General features: G+C 44.5%; 6 protein-coding genes across 6 annotated transcripts; 4 read left to right on the top strand and 2 right to left on the bottom strand.

The window, feature by feature from the left end:
- The first annotated feature begins 869 nt into the window (after nucleotides 1-869).
- On the top strand, nucleotides 870-5,450 carry V1512DRAFT_260523 (uncharacterized protein). The gene is made up of 5 exons (XM_066915880.1): nucleotides 870-1,089; nucleotides 1,150-1,229; nucleotides 1,286-1,839; nucleotides 1,886-3,944; nucleotides 3,993-5,450. The coding sequence occupies exons 2-5, from the start codon at nucleotides 1,188-1,190 to the stop codon at nucleotides 5,199-5,201; spliced, it is 3,864 nt and encodes a 1,287-aa protein (XP_066772718.1). The 5' UTR covers nucleotides 870-1,089; nucleotides 1,150-1,187; the 3' UTR covers nucleotides 5,202-5,450.
- Nucleotides 5,451-8,350: 2,900 nt separating this feature from the next.
- On the top strand, nucleotides 8,351-9,401 carry V1512DRAFT_260519 (uncharacterized protein). The gene has a single exon (XM_066915879.1). The coding sequence runs from the start codon at nucleotides 8,425-8,427 to the stop codon at nucleotides 9,232-9,234; it is 810 nt and encodes a 269-aa protein (XP_066772717.1). The 5' UTR covers nucleotides 8,351-8,424; the 3' UTR covers nucleotides 9,235-9,401.
- Nucleotides 9,255-11,640, bottom strand: V1512DRAFT_222877 (concanavalin A-like lectin/glucanase domain-containing protein). The gene is made up of 2 exons (XM_066913749.1): nucleotides 11,405-11,640; nucleotides 9,255-11,358 (listed from the first exon to the last, which is right to left on the bottom strand). Exons 1-2 carry the CDS (start codon nucleotides 11,454-11,456, stop codon nucleotides 9,359-9,361), a joined length of 2,052 nt encoding a protein of 683 aa, XP_066772716.1. The 5' UTR covers nucleotides 11,457-11,640; the 3' UTR covers nucleotides 9,255-9,358.
- A 195-nt stretch (nucleotides 11,641-11,835) lies between these two features.
- On the top strand, nucleotides 11,836-15,313 carry V1512DRAFT_275117 (glycosyl transferase family group 2-domain-containing protein). Its single transcript, XM_066917812.1, has 2 exons — nucleotides 11,836-13,018; nucleotides 13,063-15,313. The coding sequence occupies exons 1-2, from the start codon at nucleotides 11,957-11,959 to the stop codon at nucleotides 14,920-14,922; spliced, it is 2,922 nt and encodes a 973-aa protein (XP_066772715.1). The 5' UTR covers nucleotides 11,836-11,956; the 3' UTR covers nucleotides 14,923-15,313.
- Nucleotides 15,314-15,695: 382 nt separating this feature from the next.
- V1512DRAFT_260516 (glycosyl transferase family group 2-domain-containing protein) lies at nucleotides 15,696-18,997 on the top strand. The gene has a single exon (XM_066915878.1). It carries the CDS (start codon nucleotides 15,892-15,894, stop codon nucleotides 18,610-18,612), a length of 2,721 nt encoding a protein of 906 aa, XP_066772714.1. The 5' UTR covers nucleotides 15,696-15,891; the 3' UTR covers nucleotides 18,613-18,997.
- Nucleotides 18,998-19,028: 31 nt separating this feature from the next.
- On the bottom strand, nucleotides 19,029-19,885 carry V1512DRAFT_246737 (uncharacterized protein; the record flags this gene model as incomplete). Its single annotated transcript, XM_066914446.1, has 3 exons — nucleotides 19,029-19,199; nucleotides 19,240-19,661; nucleotides 19,693-19,885. 3 exons carry the CDS (start codon nucleotides 19,883-19,885, stop codon nucleotides 19,029-19,031), a joined length of 786 nt encoding a protein of 261 aa, XP_066772713.1.
- Between the last annotated feature and the right edge of the window lie 3,277 nt (nucleotides 19,886-23,162).

The raw sequence follows: 23,162 nt of genomic DNA, 5'->3' as shown, positions 1-23,162 counted from the left end.
AACCTTATCCTAACCTCGCTTTGACGGATAATATAAGTACCAATAAGATGGTGCTAAATTGATGTCTAAACTATTGCACGCTTATACAGGAGTAAATGTATAAACTTTATTTGAATGCCGACGAACTCTAATTTTGATTTGCATTTGTATTTCTATTAAAGCAATAAATCAGACTGCGCCTGGCTTGGTATGTTATTGTTTTACGCATTTTGAGTGTTGATCACTTTGTTCATCGAGGCAGTGTAACGAGTATTGTGCCGTTTAGTGTAGGTTTAAATATTACCTAACCGAGTAAGATAACAAATAATAAAATGCAATTCTGTGGAGGCAGTGCAGAGAGAGATATCGTCTGGATTATACTATACGTTTGAATAATGATTTAATGTGTTATTTCTCATTCGCCCAGTATTAAATTACAGTAAATTATGGTCAATTTGTCCATACTTAACAGTGCCTTAAGTGTAAAGGAGTGATGAATCGCAGACTATATTAGCGTAATACTTACACATTTGCGGCATAAATAAATATACATATAGCTATTTAATTCAGGAGTAACTAATATTTGCACTGCCCCGATGTCCAAACCTAAATAGGAATGTGCTTGGTATCGTGACATCACTCGTATATATAAAGGAATACATTACTCTAGCATGATAGAAGAATACATTTCATAGAATCATTTTTCTATAATAAAAAAATAGATTTAGCATATTGAAATATATGGTAAAGGCGTCGCGACATAGAATCAACACGGACAGGTAAATGCAGGGGAAATTAAGCTCAATGAATGATTTATGGGTTGTCTTGGCGAGTAAAGCTAGCCAAAAGAAAGATCAACAACAGACTCGGTCTTTCTTTATCTTTTAACTAAACAATAAATCCCCAATCTCCTTCAATTCTTTCTCTTTAAGTCATCAAATTGGTTGAGAGTGAATGTGGAATTTGGTGTTGATTTCATAATCATCATCGTCGTCGCTCAAGTGAACTTATACCTAAATTTACTTGAATGAGACTCAGCCCATTCACTGCCTCGATCATACTCCAAATCCTGTGCGCGTACTGCTCACTGATAAACACTAACAAAACTCTGTATGTATTACGCAAGTAGCTGTTTTGTTTGTATTGTTCTTGCTTATTCATCTCATTTAGATTTGCCTCGGTCCAGTCACATTTAAAATCAAACCAAAATGACTGTACAAGATCCTCCAATAATTCGTATAGATACATCTGTAAGTTTTCTTACTTCTTCGCATTCATTCTTCAAATAACTGATTGAGTCATCAAGATGGTCGACTCTAGTCAAAGCCTCATACCTACTCCAACCCCATATCTGGGTGAAAAAGATGCTAATCTGGAAGAAGACAAAAGAAGGCAATCAGATGTATCAGATATGACAAAAATCTCTTCTCAACCGACTATCTCTCCTGTTCAAGCCCTCAAACAAGCTTTAGAGGAAGAAACTCCAGGTATACTGGATAACACGCCTTTTGGGGTCTCTCCCAAACAGCTTTCCCTCATAAACCATGAGGCACCCAGCATGTACATTTTGCAGGAATTGGGTGGTATCGAGGGCGTCGTTGACAAATTGCGAACTGATCTTCAAACCGGTCTATCAGCTGATGAAGACTTTGCGGTCAGAGAGGCTGTTTACGGAAAGAATGTAATTCCAGATAAGAAAACAACATCGCTGTTCAAGCTTATGCTTCTTGCACTGTCTGATAAAATGTTGATTCTGCTGTCAATTGCTGCAATTGTTTCGTTCGCGCTCGGGATGTATCAATCATTTGGTACGCCTCCTGAGTACGACCGTCAGGGTAACAGAGTTCCCAAAGTCGATTGGTAAGTTACAAATGGCCTTTAAATTTGTCGTGTTAATATATAACAGGATTGAAGGTGTTGCAATTTTAGTCGCCGTCGTAGTTGTTGTCTCCGTTGGCGCCCTCAATGACTGGCAGAAAGAGCTTCAATTCGCAAAGCTCAACAAACAGAAAGATGATCGTGAAGTCAAGGTCATCCGGTCCGGTAAAACTATAAACATGTCCGTCTTTGACATTGTTGCTGGTGATGTTATGGTCATCGAGCCTGGTGACATGGTTCCTGTCGACGGTTTGTTCATCCAAGGTCATGGTGTCAGATGCGATGAGTCGGCTGCAACTGGTGAAAGTAATGCATTGGGCAAGATGCCTGCTCGAGATGCCATTGTGGCGCTCGAAAAGCTTGGACCAAACCCTACACCAAAGGCACTCGAGAAACTTGACCCAATCATTCTGTCTGGTTCAAAAGTACTCGAAGGTTTTGGCACTTTCTTGGTCGTTGCTGTGGGTCCTAATTCGGCTCATGGTAAGACCATGATGGACTTGCGAAGTGATGACAGTAGTGAAGTTACTCCTCTCCAAGGGAAACTCAACGTTATTGCTGAGACGATTGCAAAGTGGGGTGGTGGTGCTTCAGTTTTGCTCTTTGTTATTTTGACACTTCGATTTCTCGGTGAGCTTCCCGATAATCATAACACACCCGCACAGAAGGGTGAGCAGTTTTTGAATTACTTGATTACTTCTGTTACTTTAATTGCCGTCGCGGTTCCAGAAGGTTTGCCGCTTGCGGTCACCCTTGCGCTTGCATTCGCTACAAAGCGTATGTTGAAAGATAACAATCTTGTCCGTGTACTCAAGTCTTGCGAGACAATGGGTAATGCTACTACGATTTGTTCAGACAAAACAGGTACGCTTACTCAAAATAAAATGACAGTTGTCGAAGGTTCAGTCGGTGTCGACGCTCGATTCACTGCGTTCGAGAGTAAAGCGGCAGCAGGTGATGGACTTTATGGTGTGCAAGCTGAGAAGCCGTTACCGATGGCAGACATCAAATCGACAATGCCGCAAAACATTCAAGATCTGGTTCTGCAAAGTATTGCCAGCAACACGACCGCGTTTGAGGACGAAACTTCTGACGAAGTTTTCGTTGGATCCAAGACCGAGACCGCGATGCTGAACTTTGCCCGTAACTTCCTCGGAATGGGCTCTCTTAGTTCTGAGCGCTCAAACATGGTCATTAGGCAATTGTTCCCGTTTGACTCTGCCAAGAAGTGCATGGGTGTCGTGCTCACTATCCGCACCGTGGATGGCGGCGAGAAGTTCAGATTATATGTTAAGGGTGCGTCTGAGATCGTGCTTGCTCAGGCAGCTGAGGCTGTTGTAGTTGATTTTTCCGCAAAAGAGAAATCGGCGCCCGTCATTACTGATGAGGATGGCGTTTCGTTTGAAGTTTTAGACAAGGAGCGCAAGAGTGCTGTTGACCAGCTGATTACCTCTTACGCTGAAAAATCTCTCCGAACTATCGGCATGGTTTACAGAGACTTCCCACAATGGCCTCCGGCTGGTATTACTCCTCACGAAGAGGAAGCTCATAATGTCAAAGAATTTAGTGATGTTTTCAAAGAGATGAAATGGATTGGTCTCGTTGGTATTGTTGACCCTCTCCGTCCAGGTGTGTCTGAAGCTGTCGAGGACTGCCAGCGCGCTGGTGTTGTTGTTCGCATGGTCACTGGTGATAACGTCATCACTGCCAAAGCAATCGCCACTGACTGTGGCATTTACACTGGAGGTGTTGTCATGACTGGCCCCGAGTTCCGAGCTATGGATCCCACGGCACGCGACGCAATGATTCCAAAGCTGCAAGTCCTGGCTCGGTCGAGTCCGCAGGACAAGCGTTTGTTGGTCCAGAGATTGAGGAGGATGGGCGAGACTGTTGCTGTCACTGGTGACGGCACCAACGATGCTCCGGCGCTCACAATGGCTGATGTAGGTTTCGCTATGGGTATTGCTGGTACCGAAGTTGCCAAGGAAGCGTCTGATATCATTCTTATGGACGACAACTTTTCCAGCATCGTCAAGGCTATGCTTTGGGGTCGTGCGGTCAACGACGCGGTCAAGAAGTTTCTTCAGGTATGCTTTTGCGTTTGGATTTTTGTTGATGTTACTTACGAGGTATAGTTTCAAGTCACGGTCAACATTACGGCCGTTCTGCTTACATTTATCACTGCTATCCAGTCTTCCGAGGGCCAGTCTGTGTTGCGAGCTGTTCAGCTTTTGTGGGTCAATTTGATTATGGATACTTTTGCTGCCTTGGCACTTGCTACCGACCCGCCAACTCGGTCGCTGCTTGACCGCAAGCCGTCGCCAAAGTCGGAGGGTTTGATCACGGTGACCATGTGGAAGATGATGATTTGTCAAGCCGCGTTCCAACTAGTTGCGACGTTCGTGCTTCACTTCAAGGGCGCAGCTATCTGGGGGGTTGATCCGGAAGACAACAGACGGCTTGAGCAGATTGATGCTCTTGTGTTCAATGCGTTTGTTTGGATGCAATTTTTCAACATGTTTGTCAACCGACGACTTGACAACAAGCTAAACATTTTCGAAGGTATTACGCGAAACATGTTTTTCATCATGATTGCCTGCATCATGTGCGGTGGTCAGGTCTTGATCATGTTTGTTGGCGGTAATGCGTTTTCCATCGTGCGACAGACTGGAGTGCAGTGGGCGGTTGCGATTGTTGTCGGGTTTTTGTCGATTCCAATGGGGATTTTCATTCGGCTTTGCATTCCTGACTCGTTTGCGTACAAAATCTATAAGCCTTTTGGATTTGTATTCAGATGGTTATGGCATAAGCTCGTTGCCGGTATTCTATTTTTGTGGCCGTTCAAGTCAAAGAAGAAGAAGCTTGACGAAGAAATTGCAGCCAACGCGGACGATACTGCTGAGATCTACACGCCGGGTGGTACTCATTTTGTCGGCAACAGAAACAGATACGAATGGAACCCAGCGATTGAGCAAGTTCGCGAGGACCTACTGTTCCTCAAACGCATTCGTGGTGGCCGTGTGAACGAGCTCAAATTCAAGCCTAGAAAGATTTACCACGAATGGCGTGCCCGCAGCGCCAGCGCGACGCCGGTCCCTGGCTCGCCAATGCCTGCGTCACCAACGATGCCGCGGGCTTCGATGGCGGACAGCCGTCGGCGTGGGTCGTCGCTTGGCGCACTCGCGATGGTGCCGTCGATTGTGGGCGGTGCAGTCGCGGGTTGGAGTCCGATTGAGCGACCGGTGGACGTAACGTTGCCTGACGGATCGGGGCCGGACGGGTTGCTTAGCCCAGCCAGCGCGGGGCGACGATCACCTTCGTTCTCGTCTTCAGAAAAAAATTAAGTATTTTAAAATTCGAAAAGATATAAGTACATAGATTTTATATTTTGGCGTTTTTGTTTTTGATCTGCTGGTTCAAGGTTCCATTTTAATTGTTTTTACTGCTTAGATGTGCGTCATCATAGCTGGCTAGTTATAGAGTGGGATTAATTATTAAGTTTCGATAAGGTGATTAAATGCGTGCAGGCAGATCGTTCAAGACGCATGGAGCGTATGCGAATATCGTAATTTTAGATCTAAAAAAAGCCCAGGTTATGAGTGAAATTGATTAAAAAATGAGCGAAACCGGCTGAGAACAGGCCGTTTAAAGACGTAGTGCAAAGCCACAAAGCCGTTGTCAGCATTTTTATTCTCTCACGATGAGTACGAGACAAAAATACAAATTGACCAAGGCGAGCAAAGAGAATTGAGGTGGACGGGAAGATGTATGTACCGGTATTTGAGATGCCGACGCCGTGAAGAGGAAGTAAGAACGTCAAAGTTCGTGTTTTGGAGGTGCCGGTTTTTAGAAATGGATCAATGCCATGTCAAGTTCATAGTTTTGTGTTGACAGGTTTCTTTGCGACGCCACAATTTTCGTGTTTTTTTTGCTTCTGGCTGCTATGAGATGGCGCGATTATCACCGTAGCGCTTTGTTTGAATTTGTTGAAATGAACATGTTGGTAGAATAATGTATGATACTAAAATTCGAATTCAATATGTTTCTAAACTACGAGTTGCCGGAAACGAAGGTGTATTACAGTATTAAGAATAGCATAGTAAGCAGCAATATAAAAGTGCAATTACTATCTGTGTTGTAAATGTACTCGTCAGTGTCTTGGCGCAATAGATGATGCAATTTATGCTGCATCTCACTGGCAAGCACTAGCTTCAATTTCTACATATACCGGTTAATACGCGACTAGCCTAGACAATCACAATTCGAGATTTCCAACATTCATGACCGACCGACCCATCATGAAAATACGAACAGCACACATCACGAGGGTACAAACACACGGACTGCGGTATTCATCTTGACTTTCTCAGCCACCAATAGGCGCCGTCATAAATCAATAGTCTGAGACTGCTACAAATGCTTATATTCGCTATTTAAAATAATCACGATTACAATATGTAAATCTTCTAATTTAGAGCTCTGCGGTTTGGAATCGGCCGGCCAAATAGAACGTTCACGTTTGACTTTCACTCACGTGACCAGCACTCCCCAATTTGGTTAATTGAACACTCTCCCCGAACAAGAAAACCCTGAGCTGTCTGTCAGACGGACGTCAGCCTGTCATCGAGATCAACGTCTCAATCTCAACCAAAATCCGGCTCAGCATAATGATATTGTTTTAAATTTAGTCGCTTTTCCTTCATCTTTTGCAACTCCCTTGACCTTGCGGTTGATTACACGCTTAAAGATGTAGAGACAATGCATGATTTTTTATTGCAATTAAATTAGAGTTTTGCCTTGCCTTTGTATTTCCATTGTCTTAGGACTGTAGTTACTAAAATCTACTAGTAGCGCAGTTACGGTATCAGACGTGTAGACAATGGTAATGAATGGACAAGGTGGAGAGATGCACACAAACACATAAGTATGTAAGTTGATATGCAAATCTAGAGCCGGTGCTACAAGCTGCCAAAGGTGGCACCAAATATTTGTACCGCATCATTGTGCCTGCTAATAGACTTCGTGCGATAACATCAGACATACCACAAGTGATTCTTACATGTGTATTATTCGAGTTGTCAATTCAATCAACGTGTGGAAGAAATCAGTGAAACATCACCATTAAAAGCTTCTTTCGTCTTTGTTTGCACCGTTATTACCAACAATCAAGACAAGTTTTGCTTTGTTACTTGGTTGCGCTGATGATTGCTCCGTCCGGTACCAATGGATCTTGGATCGTGGCGAAATGAGTTTATAAAACATCTATCATATGGACAATCCAGTCACTTCTTTAACAATAGGTTTTTTAAGTCCCACTAGCGTTCTAACTTGCATTCGGAGAAGTAGATTACAGTCATGTATCGCAAATTTAAACATCCCCTGGCAGAACCACTCTGTTGCGAGCCGTCTACAAGAAGTTTAGTGCCGGGACAAGGCGGCGTATTTGTCAGCCGCGGAACCTTCCCATGCTGTGCGAAGCGGGTTCGCGTATCTGAATTCCGATCTTAAATCACATTCGAATGACAAACTTTAAGCGAGAACCTGATAAAGTAGGAGCCATGAGAATTAGTGCGATTTACACTATAGAAGCGAGACTGGCAAAAAAAAAAATATAGGGTCATTATGGTCAAGCGTGATCTTGCGGCGTAAAAAGAGAGCACATGAATCGGAAACGAGAAAAAACAATAAGGGGTGGGTGAAACATATTCGATCTCGGTTCAGCGTGGCGACTGGATCTCACTTTTGCGCAACAAGCAAAGCCTCTCGCGCCCGGAATCTGCCCGGATCATGACTTCTACTCTGCTTTGTCCTTTACGCTTAAGCAGACAGCGGTCATGTGATGTGTGTCTTTTGAGGGTGTCGTGTGTTTCTTACATACATGAGGGGCTGGTATATCGTTTAGCCTGGCTTAGTCTAGACTATTCACAATGACAAATAATAAGCTTGGAAAAAAGTAATAGTATTCGCCATTCATTGTATTAAAAACATTTTAAACCAAGTAGTTCGAGATTAAACACTTTTGCTCGAAAATTCTGAAGGCGCGTACACGCATACGCACGAGCCGCAGATGCGTACACCTGTCATTAAACGTTAAACACAATTCATTAAAGTAAGCATGAATTGAATGTGTCTTTTACAGATGTTAATTGTAAAGCTAACACCTTTATTGGTGTTGTGTATTCAGTATGATTAGTGAGTGCTGCACTCACAATAGTGGAGATTACGTTCCGGTCTGGTGTCAAATTTCTATCACCGAAGCATCACACTTTGCTCTGAGATCTCTCCCACAAGCGATCTCACAGGCTTACAGCAATAAATACGGGTCAGCAATAATTTTACTATACAAAATTTTACTTTACACTATATAGAAATTGAAATTGCAAGTTAGCGAGCTTGTTCGCACAAGTGACGTCATTTTTTTGCGTACGAACGTAGAGTGCCGTGCGGCTCAGCCATATCTGATTTTTGCGATTGAGCATCTATTCAAAAAAGAGATTTCGATTTTGCCATTCTTCTCCTTGAATTTTTTATTTTATTTTTCTGTATAGTTATTTTGTGTGACTCGAAATGTTTAATCTCACGCCATTTAATCTCCAGAAACGCGTTGCGAGCGAGGTGCCGGTAGGAACGTTGCCACGAGCTGAAGCCAAGCTGCAGAGACAGGCCGTGCCCGACTTGCTCCACCACCCCGACTGCGTGGTTGATGTGTTTAACATGCAAATTACAGTTAAGCTGACAGCCACCAACTGGCGCGAGCTAGTCGAGCACGACACCTGTTGCATTCCCCGGTCAATTTTGGCCGCCAGGCAGAAAGCAAATGCCGTTGTGGAGCAACAGTACGAGATCAAGTTTGAGTGGGCGAGCATGATGGACCATTACGCGTACTTGCTTGATCACGTGGACCAGAAGTGCGATATGGAACTGGTCGCGGCTGCGGACCGGGTGATTGCGAGCGCGATCGAGAAGGCCCGAGCTGAAATCAAGAACGCGATAGCGGATGCTGCAGAACGGTGCCTGGTTGCTTCCATGAACGAAAATCTCACTAAAAACAGTAACACTGAAATGAGCTTCGATTCAGAGAAAGAGGCGTACAAAAATCTTTTATTGGAATTCGACAACGTCGACATTGCGCACGAGAACGACCAAGACGACGACGAGGCTACTTTGGACGCGCAAACCATGTACATAGCCGAGCCAATGGTATACTCGAGGTCATTTTCGTCAAACAGCTCAGACAAATACTTGCCTCCACAGTCAAAACCAAAACTGTACCCGCATAGATGGCTTCCTCTTAGTTTGGCAACAGAAGTGGTCCCGCTCACGTGTTCTAGCGATAGTGAGGATGAGGCCAGGGCGAAGCTTGCAGAAAAAAATTAACTATACATTATCACTGCTATTCGCATATTTATGTCAATGGCGTTTGTTGAGCGATGTTCAACCACGGCTTTATATTACCATTCAATTGTATATTACCAAATTGATCCCAATTCCTTAGACAAAATTAATCGCACAGACTATACATTTTCACCGAATCCACAACCATGCCTCTAGAATACTCATCCCCCCATGTTTTCGTCCACGTATCTCTCGCATCCCAAAAACTCCGCATCGCCGTATTACGGTCGTTGTTGATCCACGGCTTGTTGTCGCCCTGGCCGTCCGCAAACCAGCCGTTCGTGCCGCCCACCGCCACGTTCAGAATCAAATAAAAGTCTTGGTCAAAAGGCGCACGGTTATTGGCTGCAGGCCACGGGTCGACGACGGTCGTGCCGTTGTCGTACGTTGAAGGAAAATTACCTTGGGTCCAGAATGACTCGGTCTCAAAAGAATGGTAAATGGCCTGGCGCAATCTGCCGTCAAGGTATGTCATGATGTAATCTTTAGTCCACTCAAGACCGAAAGTATGGAAACCGTCCGAAAAAGTTGTGCGCTTCATGGTCAACTGCTTCGTGGTCATCCAGTACCTGTTCAGAGAGCTAGCAGGACCCCAATGCAAAGTCGATCCAATGACGTTATTCCCACCCTGAGGGTACGTGTGACCGTTTCCACGAGACTCGGCAATATCGATTTCGCCCGAAGCAGGCCATTGACCGTACACGCTGTCGGTTGGCATCATCCAGATTGCAGGCCACAGCCAGTCGCCTTTCGGCAGCTTTGCCCTGACCTCGACTTTGCCGAACCTGATTGAGCGTGACTGACGGGTGATGAGACGTGCAGACTGGAGGGGTGGGATCATGGCACCTGTGGTTGCGTTTGACCGCACAGAGCAGTCATCGACATTTTCAGACGTGCACGTACCTGCAGTCGTCAGGTTTACCGTGTATCCATTCAGCAAACTATTTTCACCAATTACGTCGGCGGTGAATGTCGGGACAATGTAGAGCTGGCCCTCTTGAATGTATGAGTTGTTTGTACTATCTGTGGCCCACTCAAACTCGCCATTTCCAAATCCGCCGGTCTGAACCTCGTGTTGCCAAATATCAGTGTTAAGTTGTCCGGACGAAAAATCCTCGTCGAGGATAATACAGAATTTGTTGTTGACAATCTCAGTCGTGCCGTACCATGTCAATACGCCAATAACGCCGAGTCCTAGAACAAACGCGACAACGATGATCCAACTCAGCGATTTCTCCGCTCTTGACCTGTGAGTCAACCAAGGTTTCTCAGCAGAATAGCCGAGAGGCAATCGACGGGACACAAAGTGCCGTCTGCGCTGAATCCGACCAGCCTGTTCGTTGCTCCCGCCTGCGCCGCCAGCTGAAGACTGTTTCCTACTTGGCATGCCAGACCCGGTACCACTCGGCCTGTGAAAAAAGACGGACGGTTTGCGGTTTGCAATTGACGCTGCGGTGAGCGATTGCAGAGCAAGATTTGACGGCATCCCGTTCAGACGAAGAGGCAGGCCGTCTACGCCTCTGAGCTGTGTCATTGCGTGAACTGAGCCTCTTGTGTTTGGTCTTGAACCGTCAGACGACAGATTGACGTCGTCGTTGGGATCATTCGGGCCGACTGTGGGTGATGCTGGCGCGGACGTTTCTGCGAACTTGACCGGGGTCAGGACCGATCTTGCGACTGGGCTTTCATCGAACTTGAAGCTCTGTAGTGATTGCAGTGTTGGATCTGACATGTCGACGCCTCCAAAAGTGAGTGGGGGTAAAGGCCCTTCATCTGCCAAATCAGAGTTTTCTGTGGTTTCGGCAATGCTTGGATTTACGGATGATGGAATAGTAGCATTTGGTGAGATCCCGCCACGACCTGTACGGCGTTTGTCTTTTCGAAGAACGTATCTTGAACCTGAAGATAGTGTTTGAACAGACGAAGTTGAAGAGGACGATTTGACATGCCCTTTCGTTTCCTGTGGAATTGCTTTTCCTTTTTGCTGTGTGATTAATTGTGGTGGTACTCTTGAGGATGACTGTTCTGCTTTTTGAGCCAGACTAATCGTTGAATTTTCAACCGAAGATTCAGCTGAGGATTCTGAGGGAGTTCTGAATGGGTTTACTATTTTGTTAGTTTAAGACCGGGCATAACAAGTATATTTACTAACAACCATTATCGTTCGATGAAGACGAAGGTGGTGAATTTGACTCTGATGCCATTTCCTTGTTGAAATACACAGAATTGCCAATTGAATTTCAAAGTGAAAAGGTGAAGTTTATATAAGCCTTTTTAATTTTCCCTCTCCTCTTCGAATCGTGTCTTTTCGCTTTTGCGTAATGAAGTGCATTTTGTATGAGGAAAAAAGCAACTACAAAAAAAGTGGTGACCGAGGCGACCAAAAACGTGTGTGGCGCATGAGACAAAGACAGACATACTTTCTTTCGGTACCTTTTAGCTTGGCGTGAGCGTACCACTGACAGATCAATCACAATGCGGGTAACAGTATCACCTGCATCAAATTCATACGTCCAAATAATAAACTTTTCGTTACTTTAAATTGCTCCTTTCTCTCCGCTCAAAAAAGGTAAATTTGATAAATTTAAATTTATCTGCATTAAAAAAATGAACAGACAAAAACGGTTTTATTGAATTTAATAAGAAGCTTCTTCTGCTTCTACGTTGTGTTGTTGTGCTTCTTGTTCTATTAAATCAATTACACATGAAGGAAGCAGCTCTACAAGCAAAGGCAGCTGCTGCTAGAAAAATGTCAATGCCAAACTTGTATCAACGGGAGAGTGCCTCCCGAGATCTAGCTTCATCCAGACGGCCATCAACCGCAGCAAGGCGGGGTCCAGCATACGAGCAGCTTCCGCCATCGTCATTGTCGTCGTTTGAGTCAGTTCAATACGCACTAGAACATGATCGACCGGTATCGCAAGGCATGGCTTCGGTGGCCGGACCGGGGTTTTATACTGCAGATGCGCCAGAGATGCGCAAACGACTGTCTTCTTTACTGGGAATTAATGAACGAAATCCTGATTTGAGTGCTTATAGAGGAGGTACTGCTGTTTCTGGGTTTACACCTTTCAATGAGAATCTGGCAGAGCACGAGGAAGTAGGAGCTACAGGCGAAGTTCCATTAGATCCGTCATTTCTTGATAAATACGACATTATGTGCCAGTATCTATACAAGGCTTGTCTACAGAAAAACTGGACAGAAACTTTACCGTCAGAATCAACTCCATGTATTGCGCTTCGTGTTCGACCCGAAGCTACAGATTTAGACGAAAAGGAAAATACAGCTGATGCAGACATGTTGGAGTATAGAGTGTTCCCGCCAGAAGACGTTGGAGATGAAGACAAACTAGCAGAGTGTGTTGCCGGATTAGACGTCGAGGTGTGTTTACGGTTGTCGTTCCCAGTAGTTAAGGTCCTCATGGCGTATCTTTCTCCTGAAGCCTTGACTGTCCCGTTATCAGAAAACACACGAATTCAGGTTTTAGACTCGCTATCAGATTTACCGCGTGCACGAAAGTATCAGTACTCAGCGTTTGTAAGATCAGAGTCGTGTTTGTTGGTTTGGGCAGACGATGTCAGACAATTGCTTAGCTTGGCTTCGTTATTGGAAAACAGAATGATGGAAGTTGTTTGGAACGCTCCTGATTTGGCTGCTCAACTTGGTGGGCCGAAAGAGTCGTTTAATGACAAACTGAAGGAGGACTTGGAGAAGAACTTACCAAGACGGCCGTTCATTATGCTACAAGCCATTGCCGTTGGTTTGGTAAGTTTTATTCATTGTGTATGTGTACTGTGCTAACAAAACAGGCTATCTTACTTCTGATGTCGTTTATCGGACTCATGTTTCGAATCATTGCAAAAGAAATCAAGTCAGATAGTAAATACCTGCGACTAATAATTATAATCTACGTGCCGGTATTTGCATTGTTCTGCGCCTTTTTCACAATTGTCGTCACCGGTACCGCCATTCAACTGATAGGTCCAGTCGCGCAAATGTACACAAACTCATCAACGTTTAGTGCAGTTAAGCCTCCAAAGTTGTCAGCTAGCAACATGCAGCTGCCGCACATCACGATCCAGTGTCCGGTCTACAAGGAGACATTGAAAGGTGTGATTGATCCGACCATGCAGAGTCTTTTAACTGCCATCACCACGTACGAGTTGCAGGGCGGGTCGGCCAATATTTTCGTCAATGATGACGGACTGCAATTAATTTCAGAAGAAGATGCGGACGCCAGACGTGCGTATTACGCTGAGCATTTGATTGGGTTCGTTGCCCGGCCACCGCATGGGCAGAACGGGTTTCAGCGGCGAGGCAAGTTTAAAAAGGCGAGCAACATGAACTACTGTCTCGACATCAGTAACCGGGTTGAAGAGAAGTTGCAGGCCATGACGCGGCACGAAAAATGGAGCGACAGAGAAGAAACTGAAGCTTACGAGCGTGCACTGGACGAAGTTTGTGATGAAGAAGAAGGGCGGTGCTGGGCTGCGGGGGATATTCGGATAGGTGACATTATTTTGCTTATCGATTCCGACACACGGATACCCGAGGATTGTTTTTTGGATGCGGCGTCTGAATTTTACCATTCTCCAGAAGTTGCGATTTTGCAGGAAAAGTCTGGTGTAATGATGGTTGTGTTTAATTATTGGGAGGAGTTGATTGCGTGGTTTACACGGTTGATTTATTTTGCAATCACATATGCGACCTCGGGCGGGGATGCGGCCGCGTTTGTGGGTCATAACGCGTTTTTGCGGTGGAGTGCTGTGCAGGAGATTGCTTACGCTGACGAGACCGATAACGGTCGTATTAAGTACTGGTCTGAAGCGCACGTGTCGGAAGATTTTGAAATGTCGCTCAAGTTGCAGACAAGGGGATATATTATCCGGCTGATTACGTATCACGAGGACAAATTTCAGGAAGGAGTGTCGCTGACGGTGTATGACGAGTTGACACGATGGCAAAAGTACGCTTACGGGTGTTCTGAGCTTGTGTTTCGACCCGTCAGGCAGTGGTACACTGGAGTCATTTTCACACCTTTGTTCAGACGATTCTTGAGGAGTGAGATGAAGACATTTGCCAAGTTCACAATCATAGCGTACATTGGTACGTATTATGCGATTGCGGCTGCGTTGGCCTTGACTATTTTGAATTACTTTGTTATTGGTTGGTATGCATTCGAGATGGATCAGTTTTATTTGTCGTCGTTCAATAACTTGCTTGCTTTAATTTTTGTGTTTTCAGGGGTGTGTCCGATCGCGAACGCACTTGTTCGGTACAGAATCCGCGAGTCATCATTTTGGGCAGCGTTGGTGGAGAATTTAAAATACGGCATTACCATGACTGTATTTCTTGGTGGCTTAAGTTGGCATTTGAATCTAGCATTGATTTCGCATATGTTTGGTATCAACATGGAATGGGGATCCACTTCAAAAGAGCTTGAATCGTCTAATTTCTTTAAGGAATTTCCAAAGATCATGTCTGGATATCGATACATGTACATGACTTTACTAGCGATGATCATCGGTATGGTTTGCCTTGCGTACGCGGTACCTTGGAATTGGAAAATCACAGGAGTTTACGGTACATTACCATTAGGATGGATCATTGCAAGTCATGTGCTGGCTCCAATTGTATTAAATCCTCAGTTGATGACATTTTCATTCTAAAATAATATTAATAGACATGAAATATGATTAATGATTTTTATCAGCTTAAATCCCAATTGTGAAGACACGTGAAGAATCCAGATCGATGGATATTAAGTAAGACAGCTAAGAAGTGTTCTAGAAGGAAGCTTAACCTTAATTTGCATATCAAATTTGTTTTACATGACGAAATTTCAGAGATAAAACAAGGTTTTTTTGTCCAAATTTTTTTTTTCTGGCTTGTCACACTTTTTTTGGTTTCGGCATTGAAAGTGTTGCGATGAGCCGTTTTTTAGTTTATGAGTTTTAATCGGGGTCAAAGTAGTGAAAGTAGGCGTAATTAAATTAAAGATGTGCAGCAAGAAACCGAACGCTAATACGATTGCACGTGCCCCCCGTGGTCTCGAAGCTGTTCCGGTAACAAATTGTTACCTACTTATCATTTATTTTGACATCATTTGGAATGTCTTGCTTCGTCTTGTTTGCGATAAGTTGTTCATATTGAATGTTAGTTATAAATTTGTATTTGTATATTGTATTATACTGTAATATAATGCAATACACACTGTGTGCTGTATAATACATATATATATATATATATATGCACTTCTCAGATGATCGCTCCAAATAGAACTTTAACTAGTTCTGCACATCAATCAAGTTCAGAGACACCTAACAATTGACGCATGACGCATGACGCTTGCCCACCCGAACTTCAGTAACACAAAGCAAAACCTCCTTTACTATAGTTACTGTACCCTGTCTGTTCACTGTTTTTAACATATTATAGCAGCACGCACAGCCACTTCTAGGCACGGGGTCATCTCAATCAACGAAAACTATTAAACTCTAATTTATTTCTTTCCGAAACTTGTTCATCTTCCAATCTTCTCTCGGTCAAAATTCTATTTACTTTTTGAAAGTCAAATGAAAACACCCTTCCATTCTTATTCTTCTTCTTCTTCTCATGTTCTGTAGCACAAAACAAAAATGTCAAACTTCTTCACTTTGAAAGCTCCAATTCCAAAGCCAGAATCAAATGATGTGCTTCAGTCTATGATCATTACACAGCTCGACGAAGATTATAGACAAGATTTCTTCAGAAGAACATCTCATGCTCAAATCGAATACCTTTCTGCCGTGAATGAAAAATTCAATTACGAGCAAGACGACAATGACGACCGGCAGAGACCATTGGTAGACTATCCTGCTCCCTCTGAGGTCCTGCATCTGTCGTGGCGGTCAATTGATCGTTACGATATCATGTGTCACCACCTCTACAACGAAATCTTACTTCGCAACTGGATCGACTCCGTGCTAGACAAAGAAAACACACCTTGTGTTGCTCTCAGAATCGCACATCTGGAAATGGACCTGGTCGAGTACAGATCGTTCCCGCCTGAAGCAAACCTGTTTGACAACGCGTACGGATACACGGCTAGTATTGCTGCTTTAAACGTCGAAGTTGCAGTCAGGCTGTCGTATCCTGTCGTGACGATGCTGCTTTCTGTCATTGCTCCTCACGCTTATGACATTGAACTCGATCCGGCAACCAGAATCCAGGTCATTGAATCATATGCCGACCTGCGCCGTGCAAGAAAATACCAGTACGCGGCGTTTGTTCGAAGCGAAAACTGTCTTGTCATCTGGGCAGACAATATCAAAGACGTCATTACTTTTGCCGCCACGCTCGAAGGCAAAATGGTTGAGGTCGTGTGGCAGACTGATATCGTCGCCGACGGACGGCGAAGGCTAAAAGCAGGGGTGTACAAGGAAGATTTGGAAGCACAGCCGGATGTGGTCGACAATAGACCGACAAATGTGATCCAGGCCTTGAGTGTCGCGCTCGCAATGTTAATCATGTTCACGTTCTACGGCGTGTTTATCCAAACAATAGTCTACGAGTGCAAAGCAGACCACAGGTACGCCAGAATAGCAGCTCTGCTTTACTTACCGCCGTTCACTTTATTTTGTGCATTTTTCTGTATCGTCGTCGCTGGCGTTTTGTTTCAGCTTTTCGGCCCTGTCTCGCAAATGCGAACAAACTCAGCAAACTACTCTGCTTTACCGCCAAAACGCATCTCGCCAAACGACGGACCGCTGCCGCACATCACAATTCAGTGTCCAGTGTACAAGGAAGGTTTGGACGCCGTCATCAGACCGACCATGCGCTCGCTTTTAGCTGCAGTCACAACATACGAACTGCAAGGCGGGACAGCAAATATTTTTGTCAACGACGACGGGCTGCAGTTGATTTCACCGGAAGAAGCCGACGAACGAAGACGATTTTACGATGATCATTTGGTCGGCTACGTTGCTCGCCCGGCACCGGGGCAAAATGGATATGTCAGGGCCGGCAGGTTTAAAAAAGCTAGCAACATGAATTACTGTCTGAACGTTTCAAATAGGGTTGAGGAAATTTTGGAGGAGAAAAGCAAAGGACTTGATCTTGAAAAGTTGGACGAGTCAGTGGAAATTCACATGTACGAGGATGCGCTGGCCCAAGTCGCGAAGGAAGATCCAGATTGCTGGCTGGCAGGCGACATCAGGGTTGGTGACATTATTCTGATTGTGGATTCAGACACAAGGGTACCTGAAGATTGTTTACTAGACGCGGTGTCGGAGTTTCACTCTTCTCCAAATGTCGCGATTCTGCAAAATACGGCCGGAGTCATGATGGTTGTTTTCAATTATTGGGAGGATTTGATTGCGTGGTTCACACGGCTGATTTACTTTGCGATTCAGTACGGCACTTCGTCTGGCGACGCTGCCGCGTTCGTGGGGCACAATGCGTTTTTGCGGTGGAGTGCTGTCCAGGAAGTTGCTACCATGGGCGAGGACGGCAAGATCAAATACTGGTCCGAGTCGCATGTGTCTGAAGATTTCGAACTCTCGCTTAAACTGCGATGCCAGGGGTACACGATCCGTCTGGCCGCGTACCACGGCGACCAGTTCAAGGAAGGCGTCTCGCTCACTGTGTACGACGAGATCACCCGGTGGCAGAAGTACGCGTACGGGTGTTCCGAGCTGATGTTCAAGCCCGTCAGGCAGTGGTACACCGGCATGATTTTCACCAAGCTGTTTCGGCAGTTTCTATTTGCGTCTGAGATTCGTTTTTTCGCAAAGCTGACCGTGGTCGCGTACATGGGAACATACTACGCCATTGCCGCGTCGTTGCTGCTGACAGTGATCAACTACTTTGTGGTCGGCTGGTTTGCGGAGTCGGTCGATCATTTCTACGTCACGTCATTCAACAACTTCATTTCGGCATGCGTTGTGTTTTCGGTCGCGTCGCCGATCGCAGTCGCGTTGGTGAAGTACAGGACCAAACAGGACACGTTCTGGAACGCGGTGTGGGATAACTTCCGGTGGGCCATTTTGATGACTTTGTTCCTTGGCGGGTTGAGCTGGCACCTGACGCTCGCTTTGCTGTCTCACATGTTCTCAATCAACATGACCTGGGGCGCGACAGCGAAAGAACTCAAAGACTCAAACTTTTTCAAAGAGTTTCCTAAAATCATGAAAAGTTTCAAATACATGTACATTGTGCTTCTGATGATGATTGTCGGTATCGCGGTTCTGGCTTCAGCGGTGCCGTGGAACTGGCGCATTTCGGGCGCGTACACGACTTTGCCGCTTGGTTGGGCGGTCGTTGCGCACCTGCTGTCACCGATCGCGTTGAACCCGCAATTGATGACATTTTCGTTTTAGATAGAGGCGTTGGGGCATGGGCTATTGGAGTTTTTGGTAATTTTTTTAATACATACAAATATGCAGTTGCAAATTAATGTCCCTATGATACAAAAGTCCCGAAAATTAACGCCTCGGGAATTATGATACAAAAGAAATTGAATCACCACGAAAAGTCTTTAGTACCCGGCGACGACATGCCCACGCACCAGGTGTATGATTTCAGGCACGGACACAGAGAAGTCCATGCCGGCGACAAACACGCGCTCTCTTTTTCAAAAATAACACTCATCCCGCTTCAGTCCGAACACCGATGGTGTCGGCAAAGACACGATCAAGCCTGCATGGGTCAAATTTTCAACCGTCGCAAAAACAGCGCAGCCCGGTCCGTACACGTGCATGACCGTGCACTGTTTGTTGAGTCTGTAGATGTCGGTCTACAGCGAGAGTCTGTCTGCAATCAGAAGTTTCGATACTAGTTTAAGCAGTTCGTACGCAAGCGGAAGATCGATAATGCGTACACTGCTGCCGGATAGGATGCGGAAGACGTCCGTGTCTCTTGTCTTGACTGACTGCGTGATGTCGAACGAGACGACGATCTGGCCGTGCTGGCCTTGTTAGATTTTATTGACAGGCTCGTAACCGGACCCAAGGTCTGGGGCAATCGTGGACGGTGGAGATCCAGAACTGGCCGTCAAATGTCGGGCAAAGCACGTATTTCCGATTGCACTCGATGCAGCCGGCGATACCGTCGACGTCCATGGGAAGCAGCAACACGTTCTTCATTATGTACTCTGGCTCAATCGCGGTGATGGTGAACACCGTCGCGGGTTCGGGACACGTGCTTGCGACCACGACCGCAAGCACCGCGTCAGATCCGTACGAGTTTGAAATGGCTTTTCTGCGACGAGCAGGTTTGAGCTGTTCGGTGTATAGGGGTGCAGCAATATACCCATCGGGAGGGACGATCTTGAACACCAGGTAGCCTCGGGCGTAAACATCGATGAACTCTAAGAAGCAGTCGAGTATGGGCTCGGGAAGAACAGAAATGGTGTTGATGTCCATCACGGCTATGTAATTGCACTCGGCACAGTCCACAACTTCCAGACTCATATTCGTGAATGTGCACGCTAAGACACGGGAACATGAGATTCGCCATTGTGACCGCAAAGTCGCGCTCAAATCCGTCCGCCGCAAATATCGCGATTTTGACGTCAAGCGACACAGCCAAGTCCGAGTTCCACCTCCACAAATCAACATCCTCCCCGACACAACATGATTGCGAGATCGACATTCCACTCGACAGCCGTTCTTATTGCGCTCTCGCCTTCACACAGCACGATCGTTACAGCCGCCAGCCGTGTGGTATAGCACAATCTCAATCCAGTCCTGTCGCCGGTCTTTGCGCACGCGCGAGAACCATTCAAACTGTCATCCTGTTGCTGCAAGCAAGCAATTGCCAAATCAGAGTCGGGTTCATGATTAAGATACTAATCTATGCTGCGCCGTAAGATCGTGATTAAAAAAGTCTCGGTTGCAAGCGCGTTAACATATGTTGCGTTTTGATTCCACGCTGGAGAACAGGATCAGTTTGAACAAGTCGCACTTTTACGAGAAGTAAATTTGTAAGGAAACAGCTGTTTGTGCTACAGAAAACCAGAAGACAGAAGAAATAGATAAAGAGTTTGGCATTTTGTAGGCAGGAATTCTGAATGTGGGACGTAGATGCCGATTTCTTGGTCAAATAGTCCCAAAACAGACAATCACTAAACATTTTGATTATGGCATAAATAGCATGTATTTATGTTAGAAATGCATATGTGACACTGCTGCAAGTACAAGCAGAGTCCCAAAACTCGTGACAAAAAAACGAAGGACAGTATTTACGCTGCCACAAGGAAAACTGCTCTGTGACTGTTTAAACTGAGGAGATTCTGTTAATTGAAAAAATGATATTACTGTGCTGTTTATTGGACGGAGACTGGTGAAGAGCGTGTGTTGAGCGCAGTTAAGCTCTGTTGACCGATTCGGTCGAAATTGACAGCACAATCACATGCAAGACAAAATGCGCTTCAATTTTGTCTTTACATAAAATGAGTTTAAGTGAAATTACATTACTGGTAAAATACAGGCTTCTGACACCGACTCGCATACGCCAAACGCCAAAACAGCCAACAAAAATGTTTCTAAGTCATAGTGAGAGATCATGCCTAAACGAATGGATTCAATCTGCTGCCAGGGCTGGTACAGCTTTTAAGCTCGTTTGAATCCTCGCTCACGTTGACCTCTTTCTCGGAGACAATGGTCGAATTCGATTTCAAACTGTCGTCACTGTCTAGCTCATCGGACGTATAGACGACTCCAAGCCCATTGACAGCGTTGCAGCGGTCGCGTTTACGCAAGAACTTCAAGACCGATGAAAGCCACTTGGGCTTGCGCGAGTTATCACTGCCGAGTGAGTTCTCTTCAGCCAACGTGCGGTCGCTGTCGTCGGAAAGTCTGGCGCCAGAGACCGAGACGAAGTTGGTGCCAGAGGTGATGGTGCTGGGATCGTTATGCATGCGATTCTTGCACTTTGCAACAGTTTCGCGGATCCAGTTGTTGCACGAGAGACGAGCGGTAGCCATGATTGCTTTCAGAAATGAGTTCAAGAGCTGAGAGAGAAGGGTGGGGAGAAAAGGAAAATGCGACCGCGCATGGTGTATTTATTTATGTCTGATTCGGTTCTTAGCACAGTGCGATCTGGAGGTGATGAGAAAAAAATTTTGTATTCACGTGGAGATCACTAAGGCACTAATGTGTCCACGGCTTTCACGCACATGTCGCGCGTAAAGACATGACATTAGCACGAATATTTTCTGTGGTTGGTGGTTGTGTTTGAGTGATTGGAGTCATGTGTGAAGTATCCAATAGTGTTGATATCTGTTTTTGATCAATATGGCTCGTTTGGGACATGCACGCCGCACGAGTTCTGTTTAAGGACGAACATGAATTGCGACGGCATATTTTGAGGGTAAGGTGTCTTTTGCAGGCAAGATGAATGATAAATACAGTAATACTTGATATTATGTAGAAAGATACACTTGTATTTACTATCAGTTGTAAACAATTTGGAATCTTAGTTTCAGGGGAAATAAGCTAACGTATTTTTGGTTAGTGCCCGTAGATTTGACAGAAAGAAAAACCTTTGACAGGAACAAACGGTTCTGACAGTTGTTGGAGTTGAAGAGAATAATTTAAATAAGGATAAGTCTGTGTTATACCGGTCTCACGGATATTACAATAAAATTAAATCAATATAAAAATATATTACTACAGAAATTAAAAAGGTAGAATGCAGTACCATCAGCCTTTCGTATTTTTTAAACAGTCTGCGGAATTAAAAGATACTTGTGGTCCGTGATGTAAAGGTAACAAGGGTTTTCTTATACTTTGTTTTATAACTCTCATGCGTTGCCTCTGTTTCGCTAATATAACGTTCGATATAAAGTGATAGAGTTGACTGATAAGATTTTGATAGCGATAAATTTGATTTGGTCATTTGGGTGTCTATCAGAATTGGGCCGACGAGATTGATGAGCACGGTTACAGCTATCGACATGTCATAACTATGATTGCTGTATCTGCCTTGACTATTCACTAAGGTATAATCTTTTTTTTTATTGTTTAATTGTGAAGGGTGATCACAAGCAATTCATGATATCACCTTCTGCAACCATCGAGGCTCTAATTTAACAAGTTCATTCGAGAATGATTTTGCATTATAAGTCAATCCATAGTTACTGCTGATTTATTCGAAGATTTACCTACTTATGAGCAGCAATAGGTGTTGTTCAATATTACCCTGACTCGGTTCTAACCCTGGTCTAACCCTGTTTCTATCCGATATCAGCTCATAAAAATCTATTCAAACTAAAATCACTTCAATAAAACAATTTAAAATAGTTCCCAGTTTTTTTTTTTACTGAAAGCGAAGATAAAAAAATTGTGCATTTTTTAAGACCCAAAGCATCGAAATAAAATGACGTCATACCATTAGGTTATAATATGTTCAATACGCGGCTTATTAAGTTAATTGCTGTTCAGCATGTTCAGCATGTTCAGCATGTTCAGCATGTTCATGATTTTTTCTATTTTATTTTATTATATAAAGAATAACAGAAATAGACATCAATTCTCTATATTCAAACAATATAATTCTATTTCAGACGTCATTTGACTTAATTGACCAATTTCCAGGGGTACCTCAAATTTGGTCCGAGCTGAAAAAAAATTTTGACTGAAGAAAAAAGTAGGAAAAAAAATGAAGGAATTTTCAACGAAAAAGAAAGAACAAACAGAAAGGAATTGATAAGTAAAGAGTAATAATAATAATAATAATAAAAGTATCAAACTGATTGCTTGTACCAAAGAAATAAGTAATAATTTAATAATGCAAATTGCAAGTTCTCTGAAGAAATACGCAATGAGTGTGAAGAATGATGGCCCATGCTTTTAAGTATAGAATTAGCGCACGCTAATTCAACCCCAGGACGCCTCAGGAGAGAGTGAAAGAACCAGCACTCAAACTT

Source organism: Lipomyces arxii (genome assembly GCF_038497795.1).
Source record: "Lipomyces arxii strain Phaff 12-163 unplaced genomic scaffold V1512scaffold_4, whole genome shotgun sequence".
NCBI classification, from domain to species: Eukaryota; Fungi; Ascomycota; class Lipomycetes; order Lipomycetales; family Lipomycetaceae; genus Lipomyces; species Lipomyces arxii.
Note: the sequence above shows the minus strand (reverse complement) of the source record. Positions and strands in the feature narration are given on the sequence as shown.

Excerpts from the sequence above, each read along its gene's own strand:
- V1512DRAFT_260523 (XM_066915880.1), top strand. The coding sequence starts at position 1,188 with ATGACTGTACAAGATCCTCCAATAATTCGTATAGATACATCT. Across the intron at positions 1,840-1,885 it reads AGAGTTCCCAAAGTCGATTG|GATTGAAGGTGTTGCAATTT; the intron begins GTAAGTTACAAA and ends AATATATAACAG. Across the intron at positions 3,945-3,992 it reads CGGTCAAGAAGTTTCTTCAG|TTTCAAGTCACGGTCAACAT; the intron begins GTATGCTTTTGC and ends TACGAGGTATAG.
- V1512DRAFT_260519 (XM_066915879.1), top strand. The coding sequence starts at position 8,425 with ATGTTTAATCTCACGCCATTTAATCTCCAGAAACGCGTTGCGAGCGAG.
- V1512DRAFT_222877 (XM_066913749.1), bottom strand. The coding sequence starts at position 11,456 with ATGGCATCAGAGTCAAATTCACCACCTTCGTCTTCATCGAACGATAAT. Across the intron at positions 11,359-11,404 it reads TTCATCGAACGATAATGGTT|TAAACCCATTCAGAACTCCC; the intron begins GTTAGTAAATAT and ends CTAACAAAATAG.
- V1512DRAFT_275117 (XM_066917812.1), top strand. The coding sequence starts at position 11,957 with ATGAAGGAAGCAGCTCTACAAGCAAAGGCAGCTGCTGCTAGAAAAATG. Across the intron at positions 13,019-13,062 it reads AAGCCATTGCCGTTGGTTTG|GCTATCTTACTTCTGATGTC; the intron begins GTAAGTTTTATT and ends CTAACAAAACAG.
- V1512DRAFT_260516 (XM_066915878.1), top strand. The coding sequence starts at position 15,892 with ATGTCAAACTTCTTCACTTTGAAAGCTCCAATTCCAAAGCCAGAATCA.